We start from the raw sequence: 11,507 nt of genomic DNA on the forward strand, positions 1-11,507 counted from the left end.
TGTATTTAAGTTAGTGCTGAGGGCTCAGGAAGGGTTCCAGGTTCATGGCAAGAACCATCTGGGCAGGAATTCAGCAGCAAGTTGACTTGAACTCTTCAGGATTGTCAGGTTTCAGAGTGGTAGCTGTGATAGTCTTTATTGGCAAAAATAACGATGCTATGTACATTGGCCAAACCGGATAGTCTCTACACAAAAGAATAAATGGACACAAATCTGACATCAGGAATCATAACATTCAAAGACCACTGGGAGAACACTTCAATATCTCTGGTGAGTCAATAACAGACCTAAAAGTGGCAATTCTTCAACAACAAATCTTCAAAAACAGACTCGAACGAGAGACTGCTGAATTGGAATTAATTTGCAAACTGGATACCATCCGATTAGGCCTGAACAGAGGCTGGGAGTGGTTGGGTCATTACAAAACCTAAATTTAATTTCTCCAATACAAATGTCTCCCTCCTGTTACTCATGTCTTCTTGTCAACTATCTGTAATGGGTCATTCTCTAAGCCACCTTGTTCTCCCCAGCTGATGAAAGGGCCGATGCTGGGGAGAAGGGTCCTGCCACCTAGACCCTGAACGTGTGTGGCCACTGCCAGAGAAGGTGCCTTTCCTGCAGTATCACAGCAGAGCAGTCAGTGCCTGGGCAGGAGGCCTGGGACATGTGAGGAACAGCCTGCGATCTTTCCTTATGTCCCAGAGACAGCTGTCTGTGATGTCCCTGTGCCCACTGAGCGATGTTCCTTCTTTTCTCGAACCTTTCCCATTTTTTGCTTATTTTTCTTACAGTTGCTCTTTAATAACTTATATTTAGTTAGAACTTAATGTAGTGATCAGTGGGTCAGGGAAGTGTCTGGTGTGAAGAGAGTACCACAGAGTGGGGAGAGAGCCCCCCTCCTGCATGGTTGTTTGCCCTCTTATAGGGTGCTGGCCCTTCCACAATCAGGACACAGCCTATCATGCCCTATTTCCTTACCCAGAGACATTTTCGGGTACACTTACTCTATAGATTAACATATTATGAGATATATTCATACATAGTAATATTGATTATCTCAGGGCAGGGCAAATGGCAGCCCCCCTTGTCCTCTCAGGGCAGGGGATATGGCGGGGCTGTTGGTGTGTGAGGGGCTGGGGAACAGGGCTGATGAGAAGTTGAGGGGAGCTGCTCATGGGGATTTGAGGGAAAAATCCAATGGGGGGGAGCAGTTGGAGACGGGACAGGGAGGAGGTGGAAGAGGCCAGGAGTAGGAGAACTGGTGTCCAGAATGGAACCATGCAGGTAGGTGAAAACACAGACAAAGGAGGACGGGGAGCTGCAGGGCAGAACGGAGGGACTGAGAGGGCAGGATGAAGGCTCTAGGGCCTGGAGTGGGGAAACGGGTAACAGGGTGAGGAGGGGATTGGGGAGAGAGGATTACTGGGCAGGAGAAGGCCCTGCATAATGAGTTCATGGTTGGAGCGGGGCTTGATGGAGTAGGGACGAGAATGGATGGATGTGGGGTTGGCTTTGGCTGTTCCTAGGAGGATGTATGTTGTGGCTGCAGAATATACCTGGGGGCTGTGGGAGATTCCCTGGAACTGTGGGGAGATCTGGCTGCTTTGTTTAAGTTGCACAATAAAATAAATTGTTTCAAATCCAGGTAATGGAAAGACTACAAGTTCACTCGCCCACGTGCCGAACAGTACACCCTTGGTGGTGTCCATCCACAATAGTCCGTGTGGAATTTTGGCTCCTTATAGCACAGGCATCTCCAGGTCTGTCAAGCTGGCACCTTTCAAGAACTAACGTCTCTTTGAGAAAAAAACATCAGGGTCAAATCCTGACTGAAAGCAAGTCAGTGCCATTCCCCTGACTCAGGCTGTTACACAATTTACCTCAGCTCTGAGATGGGCGATTGCTGAATGTTGTGAAATCTTGTGAATTGGGTTACCAGTAAATCCGGGACACTGCACCAGTCGCTGCAGAAAGACTTCAAATCATTCACCTTTTAAGTCTTTTCCATTTGTGCTGGTCGAGCTAAAACGGGTAACAATGTGATCAACGGTGATTCCCAATTGATTATCTGTCCTCCAGAGCTTTTACCCACTGGGTTATAAACATTGCTGCACTGTGTGCCTGACAGAGAGAGGGAATGCTGCTGCCCAGGCTGTTCAGGCTCTGCTTCCTCAGGAGTCAAGGATGAACACTCTCCAGCTGCTACTTTCGTGGCTTTGGTAAGTTTGCTGATCACACTGGAGTTATTTCACGGACAGAGACAGGCAGTCTCAACTGCTTGAAACGTTTAATCTGTAACCAATGAGACCTGCACATTCTTATGATCAGCATCTTTAGTCGTTGTTGTATATAGGACCCAAACTCTTCGGAAGACAGGTCCCTCCCTTGTGGTGCTTGCAATCTGAGGGCCCAGATGGTGCAAACATTACCCATGTAGCGTGGAATTTAACCCCCGCTGGAGTGTCTGCTAGGATACCATAAGTGGGAAAATGGAGCTCTTTGTCTTTGTTCCAACAATATTTAATTGCAGTGAGGGTAAGGGCCTTTTGGGCCCCTTGATGTCCCTCGGAGTTATGCATAGAATTGAGGATAGGGGTTCTCACAGTAAATGTTGCACATGTCAAAACTCCCGGTGAAGGAATTTCTGGCTTTCTCCACAGGGCTGGATCTCACCCAGTGTGAGCAAAGGAGGCATCTAGAATGAAGATAGGACACAGCTAACATTCACAGTCTTCAGAGGCTCCTTTTCTTTTCATCCCTCCCCCTCCAATAATAACATCATGTATAACAGCGAGGAAGCCTTATTTACAGCTAAAGCACAGCAGAGCTGGATTGTGTTCCCTGTTCTACCACAGCCTCCTTGTTTGGCTTTGGACAAGTCACTATGAGTCATCACCGAGTAGTTTCTATGAACGCTTCTCAGCCCATGGACCATTCACAATTCACACCATTGTTCTCCTCTCACAGGATTTTTAAATAACTAAACCATTTACTTTTTTATCATGGACCCAAGCTAAAGAGTTGAGATCTGGATCCAGACTGAAATCTTGTTCCAGAATGTACGAGTGTTCTGATCCAATGTTTTGCTTCAGGTCCACTCTGCTTTTCTTATGTTCCCTTTAATAATGAGTTCATACAAGCCTTCATATGCCAAGCTCCACCTAGGGGAGAGGGTGTGGTCTAGTCTAGTGAAGGGGCACTCAGCTGAGAGCCTGGAGACCTGAGTTCTGTCACTGATCTCCTGAGTGACCCTGAACATGTTGCTTACCTGTTTTCTGCTTTAGTTTTTTGCTCAGTTAAATGAGGATCTACATCCTCCTTCTTTTGAGTCTCAATGGGCTTTGAATCAGACCCATTGATTCTTATGCTCTTTTGTCAATCACTTTGAGATTTATAAATGCAAACCTCTATATAAGAACAGGATATTATTAGTAAAGGGATGTTCTAACTGATCTGGGGATGTTAGAGTTCCACCCGGGTTTTTAATCAAGGTACTGACTCCAACCTGTCTGAAGAGCGGGGGCATAATGGGCCATATTTTCTGTCATGATGTCACATATTTTTAATCATGTTGCTTTTAATTGTAGGAGGTGTGGTTTAATAAACTGACCAGAACCTCCTCAGTGCATCATGCCAACCTGCAATGAAACCAACATCAGTCCTGCAAGATTCCTCCTGGCAGGGATCCCAGGGCTGGAAGCTGATGGCCCCTGGATCTCCATCCCTTTCTGTTCCATGTACCTCATTGCAATTCTAGGAAACAGTCTGATTCTGTTTGTGATCAAGACACAGCGGAATCTCCATCAGCCCATGTACTTGTTCCTTTCTATGTTGTCTGTCACCGATCTTGGCTTATCTATTTCCACCTTGCCAACAATTCTCAGCGTCTTCCTGTTTAACGCCAGAGAAATTGGCATTGATGTCTGCCTGACCCAACTTTTCTTTATTCACACTTTCTCCATGATGGAATCGTCTGTACTATTAGCCATGGCATTTGACCGCTTTGTTGCAATACGCCACCCGCTGAGATACGCTTCAACTTTAACCAGTGCAAGGATAGGAAATATAGGGCTGGCGATAATAATCAGGGGTAGTGGTCTGCATATCCCAGCTGTCATTCGTCTCAAGAGGTGGCCGTACAGTAAGATCCAACCTCTCTCTTATTCATATTGTTTGTATCCAGATGTGATAAAGATGGCCTGTGCAGACACAACACCCAGCAGCTTCTATGGTTTGTTTGTTGTCATTTCTACTCTGGGATTAGACTCAGTGCTCATTGTCTTGTCTTACATTATGATCCTTCAGACTCTATTGAGTATCACTTCCCGGCAAGAGCGTCTCAAGGCTCTGAACACCTGTGTCTCCCACATCTGCGTCATCCTGCTTTTCTACACCCCGCTGATCAGTTTGTCGATGATTCACAGGTTCAAGAAAAAGGCTCTCCCTGAGAGTCAAATTCTTCTGTCTTATCTCTACCTCCTCTTCCCCCCGGTGCTCAATCCCATTGTATACGGCATGAAAACGAAAGAGATTCGTAAACGGATCATGAAGATCTTTCAAAACTATTCCACTAACAAACTCCAGTGGGGGCACTGATTTGGTCTGTCTAATCTGTCTCTGTCGGAGCGAATATGGCCCATGGTGTCCAAGTGCCTCTGTCACTAAAAGCAACCCTTAAGTACATATTAGAAAAGTATTGAAATGGTAAACAGGGCCGTTCCTCATGGATAGCTAGCAAAGCCATGGTAAATAAACTAGAGTTCTTGAAATATAGGCTTGTATTGTTAGAGAAATGAAAGTATATACTAATTGTATTTGTCTGGGTTTACCTATATCTTATTACAAGTTCAACAATGTGACCAAATTAGCTTGTAGATGATAAATTTCAGTTCCTGAAAGTCATGTTTCATTACCTATTCTGTTAATTCAGAGGTCAAAAGGGGATACTAACGTTAAGATGAAACTTGTGTTGTAATGATATCTTTGTCTTTATTTCTCTTTGAAGTTTGTAGTAAACTACCTGGGAACCATTTCAATGGTTAATGGCCTTATGCTAATCAATGCTGCTAGTTATCAGTGTAGACATAGGAAATAGAGATTTATTTCAAAGCAAAAATGCACATTACTTATTCTGCACACAAGGAAGGTCTGCTGTGATCATTTGGGGACAAGATGCTAATCAGCTGAACTTCAGCTATAAAGGGCCTTTTGGGCCTGATCCTTACTATCTCAGAGATGCTTAAGCTTTGTCGTGGATGTTCAAGTAACAAGATGGAGGACTTGTGGATTAGCCCTGCAATTCTCATGGAAGAATTTGAAAACCCTCTGTATATGGACTGTCTATTGGACTATAACTTTTTCCATTAATTCCAGAAAGACTTCTACAAGTCGGCAGCCTCACCATTTCTTCTTTGAAACTGGCCTGTGAACTGGGTTCATATCTCTATGTATAATGATCTTTTACCACAATAACTCTCTTTCTTTTTGTTTAAAATAAATCTTAGATTTGTGAATAAGAATTGTCTGTAAGTGTTTATTTGACATGATGTGAAATGTGTTTGATCTCTTGAGAGTAGGAGAACTTTACAGATGGTGAATAAGATTTTATATAACCCTTAATAGATGGACTTGGCTGTGTGGGTGGGAGCCAAAGGCTAGATTGCTTAAAGAGAACTGTAGTTTGGCTTCTTTGTAACCGGGAAGGTATTATAGAAGCTGTTTGGTTACTGTCTTCGTGAATCAATTGTAAGAATAAGCCACCAGTTTTGCGGATTTTCTGCCCTATTCCTTGCAGTTTGCCCTGATTCAGCATTCTCAGTATAGCCCCTCCAGTGACCATGGTCACAGTCTCCCAAAAGGAAAGCTTGTATTGTTCGCCCCCAAAAATCCCAGTTAGCAAAACTGCAGTCCTGTACCCTTAAAGCTTCTCCTTCTTGAATAAAGTATCCTGTTTTCTCCAGGGAATTAGGGTGTTCAGTGGAATACGTATAAGGAAGAAGGAGTTTTAAGGGAGGAAGACTGCATGTATGCATTCCAAAACTACTTAGCAGGTTGACTTGTAAATTCTCTGAAAACTCATTCTGCACTCAGAGAGTAAGTCTTGTCATGTTGGCTAAGGCTACACCACATTTCATAGATTCAGAAGTTGAATCCATGCTCTAAGAGTAAAACTTGACTCAACTTTAACTGTGGCTTCTCTATTGATGCCACCATAATACAATATAAATTTTCAGCATGTTTACCTTGCTCTTCATAGTAAATCATTGTGATTAATATTTACTTATTTGTTGAAATCCTTCCTGGGCCAGATACCCATCCCTGTTCCAGCTCCTTTGCAAGTGAGGGGGCATTTTTGTTCCAAAGTTGAATTGGAAACCTTTCAACTTTTAAATATAGAGGGCTCCAGCTCAAGCTTTTCTTCTGATCACAAGGAGAGTATCTCGTGGGGAGAGAAAGAAAGACAGATGATCTGTGGGGCCAGAGCCAAGAGTGGGTGCCGGCCATGTCACAAGTAAGCCAGCAGCCATGCACATTGAGCAGCTGGGGAGAGCCAGGTGGGGACTTCTGCATACCGCCCAGCACAGGGAGTCGTTACTAGAGAAGAGGGCGTTGAAGGCTGGACTCAGAAGGTGGGATGTGAATCTGCTGGGAGGACAGATGCTGGGGAGAAAGTCCTGCAACTTGGAGCATGAGGGAGTGTGCCCAGTGCCAGAGCAGGCTCCTTACCTGCAGTATCACCACGGAGCAGCCAGGGCCTGGGCAATAGGTGATGTGTGAGGAACAAATTGGGAACATTTCTTACATCCCAGAAATGGCTGTTGGTGGTGTTTCCCATGCCCAAAAAGCGGGGTTCCTTGTTTCCTCGAACATTTCCCATTTTTTCCTTTTTTTACAGCTGCTGTTGAATAAATTATATTTGGTTTGAACTTAATGTAGTGATCAGTGGGTTAGAGAAGGGTCTGGTGCAAAGAGAGTACCCAGGAATGGGGACACCCTAGCCCCTGTCCGAGGGAACACCCTAGCCCCCACGATGAGACTGGGGTTCAGCCTTCCAGAAATCCTGGGCCCAGCTGTGTCACAATTACACAAACTCTGCCACACAGGAGAGTGGAAGGGGAGTCCTTGAGGTCAGGCAGGACTCTGGCTAAAGGGAGTAGAAGTGAGGATTCAAATTCTTTGGCTATCCAATTCCTCCAGGGCAGTGCAGAAGCCAGGAAAGTTCCCCACAATAGCAGGACCATTCCCCCGCTTATATTGGGGAACTGGGACAAACTGATGGGTTGGATTTTAGTGAAGTGTAAAGGTACGTGTACCTTTAGTTAAATCTTCATATAAATGGTGAAAGTTGAAAGGTGTAGCTTTGGGAAGCACACTTTCTGCGTAAGGTGGATGTAACGCCACTGCACAAGACGGCTTCCCAGAGAATGGAATCAGATAAATCCTTTTTTCCGCATTATTTTCTTATGAGGTTAGAGCAGTAAACCGGACATTGTTTATTTGGCCATTTGAAAAATATTTCGTAAGAAATGAAAACTTGGTCAAGCAATTGATTACACAATTGAACAACAACCAGTATGAATCACTCCTTCCTCTCACATTCAATGTTTACACACAATGAAGGCACCCACGGAAATCATTCTTCTGAGGAAAAATGCCGTTGAATTTTCAAACCTTCAGCATTAAAGAAATTAGTGGAAAATTTTAGTTTTGTGTTTTTCATTGTGCTCCAAAGAAAGATTCTGGAAATGGTAAATGCTGTTTCAAAACTGCAACAATCCAAAGACTCAGATCGGTACGAAGCAGCAGGATTATTTCCCAAAGCCACTGAACGTGTAGCTACACTTCAAAATGAGTTGAAAGAAGCCAAACATTAGGAAGTAAATTATCTGGAAAATGGGGCAGACAAATCAAGTCCGAAAAGGAGTGCTTGATGAAGGCAGAAAGGCAGGGGAGCAGCTCATTTTGTGGCAGACCAGGGAGCAGAGCAGACCTGCTTCTGGCAGCTCCACGGGAGATGAGCTGAGGGAAGGCAGAGTCTCCCCATGAACAACTGCCCAAAGGGAAGGGAGGCACTGCAGGGACAGCCTGAGAGGAAATCATTCATCTCTCACATGAAAGCTGGGCTTGATTGATCCCCTTTATTTGTTGTTTGGACTATCCCAGCAGGGAACAGCCCTTGGACTGAGCTGTCCCCGGGTGGTTCGGCCATACCACAGAAAGAGGCAGTTGCTTCCCAAGAGAGTAGGAGAATGATCTTGCTACATCAACCACCAGAAAGTGCCTTAGGGTGAGCAGATACCCTTCATGCTGCCTTAGACCAGATGGAGACCTTGGGACATTTGCAGGGCAGTAGTGGGAAATATTATATTATATTATAGAGTGGCATTATATATTATAACATAATAAATTATAAAATGCCACACAATACACAGTCAACCTGTGGAACTCCTTGCCAGAGGATGTTGCAAAGGCCAAGACATTAACAGAGTTCAAAAAAGAACTGGATAAATTCATGGAGGTTGGGTCCATCAATGGCTATTAGCCAGGATGGGCAAGGAAAGTGTCCCTAGCCTCTGTTTGCCATGAGCTGGGAATGAGCGCCAGGGGATATAATATTATATTATATTATATTATAGAGTGGAATTTATTTATTTTCTGTCTTCTTATCGATCACTTTCCTAGTGGTTCACAACATTAAATTTTTGTACTATTGTGGCATATTGAGCAGATGTTTTCAGACAACTTGCTACCATGACCACAAGATCTCTTTCTTGATTGCTAACAGCTAATTTATGAATATTGACTATGTATCTGTTTTTCAAATGTAGTTACACCTGGGTGACGCCCACGATGCAAAATGCTTCCAGTCTTGACAATGGATTGTGAAGGACCTATTCAGGGTAATGACCTGGCCTTATCCCCCATCTGGTGAGCCTTCCTGAAAACCCTCCAGACTGACTAATCGCTGCTATGACTCAGCCGGGCATGCAAAGGAATGTGAACAGACCACATGACACTGAACTCCATTTTGGGTACCTGTATTTTTCCACAATCTGGATTGGGATCTGTTTTTGGAACGAAGGATTCCCACTCAGTGTTAATTCTACATGTGGTGGGGTGAGACATCATCTAGTGGCCTCCCTCCCCACATAAGAGAACTCCTGGAAATACCTGCAAGTATTGGAATTCCACCATGATTTCAACAATTTCCATCCTACCATCAACCTCAGCCTGGATCAGTCCACACAAGAGATCCACTTCCTGGACACTACGGTGCTAATAAGCAACAGTCACATAAACACAACCCTATACCGGAAACCTACTGACCGCTATTCCTACCTATATGTCTCCAGCTTTCACCCAGACCACACAACACGATCCATCGTCTACAGCCAAGCTCTACAATACAACCGCATTTGCTCCAACCCCTCAGACAGAGACAAACACCTACAAGATCTCTATCAAGCATTCTTACAACTACAGTACCCACCTGCTGAAGTGAAGAAACAAATTGACAGAGCCAGAAGGGTACCCAGAAGTCACCTAGTGCAGGACAGGCCCAACAAAGATAATAACAGAATGCCACTAGCCATCACCTTCAGCCCCCAACTAAAACCTCTCCAACGCATCATCAAGGATCTACAACCTATCCTGAAGGACGACCCATCACTCTCACAAATCTTGGGAGACAGGCCAGTCCTTGCCTGCAGACTGCTCCCCAGCCTGAAGCAAATACTCACCAGCAACCACACACCACACAACAGAACCACTAACCCAGGAACCTATCATTGCAACAAAGCCTGTTGCCAACTGTGTCCAGATATCTATTCAGGGGACACCATCATAGGGCCTAATCACATCGGCCACACTATCAGAGGCTCGTTCACCTGCGCATCTACCAATGTGATATATGCCATCATGTGCCAGCAATGCCCCTCTGCCATGTCCATTGGTCAAATTGTAAAAGAATACGTACAAGAATAAATGGACACAAATCATATGTCAAGAATTATAACATTCAAAAACCAGTTGGAGAACACTTCAATCTCTCTGGTCACTCGATTACAGACCTAAAAGTTACAATATTACAACAAAAAGGCTTCAAAAACAGACTTCAACGGGAGATTGCTGAATTGGAATTAATTTGCAAACTGGATACAATTAACTTAGGCTTGAATAGAGACTGGGAGTGGATATGTCATTACACAAAGTAAAACTATTTCTCCACATTTATTCCCCACCCCCCACCGTTCCTCAGACATTCCTGTTAACTGCTGGGAATGGCACACCTTGATTATCACTACAAAAGATTTTCTTCCCCCCTAGCTCATTGTAAGTGATCACTCTCCTTACAGTGTGTGTACCTATTTTTTCATGTTCTGTGTGCATATAAATCTCTCCACTGTATTTTCCACTGAATGCATCCGATGAAGTGAGCTGTAGCTCACGAAAGCTTCTGCTCAAATAAATTGGTTAGTCTCTAAGGTGCCACTGGTTCTCCTTTTCTTTTTGTGAATACAGACGAACATGGCTGCTACTCTGAAACCTGCAAGTATGGACGGCAGCCCGAACCAAAGATCCAGATGTAGAAGTTGTTTGATTCCTTTCCCCTGTGTTCTCACCCTGGCAGGGAAAACCTACCTAAAATACCACCATACTGAAATGGCTGCAGGGTGAAGATTGGGGAAATTCCATGGCTGTTCCCTTATACAATGTGGGATACCATGTGAGAGGAACGCCAGGTGATTTTGGCCCTGGGAGTGGTGAAGGAATCACACAGTGAGTGGAGAAGTCCCCATGGTACTAGTTCTGACACAGGATAGCATAACCTCTTCCTACATCGATTTCTGAAAGATGTACACACTATTGAAATTTCATGCTTACCCAATCAAAAGAGAAGATGAATTACTAGAAGAATTGGGAGTTGCCAGATATATATCCACTTTAGACCTCAAAACAAGACACTGACAAAAACAGTTGATGGTAGTATCCTGGGAGAAGAAATCCTTTTCCGTGCCCTTTGGCCTGTATTAATTTCGGATCATGTCATTTGGCCTCCACAGGGTGGCAGTTACTTCTCACAGCTAATCGACTAAATATTGCTACTGCATGGGTGGTCTGCAGCGCTATGCTGCTACGATCCATTGAAAATGCTTCTTGGTCCCATAGCTTATGGAATCATTTCCCACATATAGTGCAGATGGCAGTATATCACACACACAAAAGAAGGTCGTCATCAGTTGCTAGGCTGTGTAGCAGGAAGCTTTAGCAAAGCTTTTGACACGGTCTCCCACAGTATTCTTGTCAGCAAGTTAAGGAAGTATGGGCTGGATGAATGCACTATAAGGTGGGTAGAAAGCTGGCTAGATTGTCGGGCTCAACGGGTAGTGATCAATGGCTCCATGTCTAGTTGGCAGCTGGTATCAAGTGGAGTACCCCAAGGGTCGGTCCTGGGGTCGGTTTTGTTCAATATCTTCATAAATGATCTGGAGGATGGTGTGGATTGC

General features: G+C 44.4%; 1 protein-coding gene across 1 annotated transcript; it reads left to right on the forward strand.

Moving 5' to 3' along the window:
- Positions 1–3,630: 3,630 nt before the first annotated feature.
- On the forward strand, positions 3,631–4,596 carry LOC140905587 (olfactory receptor 51G2-like). The gene has a single exon (XM_073329107.1). The coding sequence runs from the start codon at positions 3,631–3,633 to the stop codon at positions 4,594–4,596; it is 966 nt and encodes a 321-aa protein (XP_073185208.1).
- The last annotated feature ends 6,911 nt before the right edge of the window (positions 4,597–11,507 follow it).

This window comes from Lepidochelys kempii, chromosome 1 (genome assembly GCF_965140265.1).
Source record: "Lepidochelys kempii isolate rLepKem1 chromosome 1, rLepKem1.hap2, whole genome shotgun sequence".
Lineage (NCBI taxonomy): Eukaryota > Metazoa > Chordata > Testudines > Cheloniidae > Lepidochelys > Lepidochelys kempii.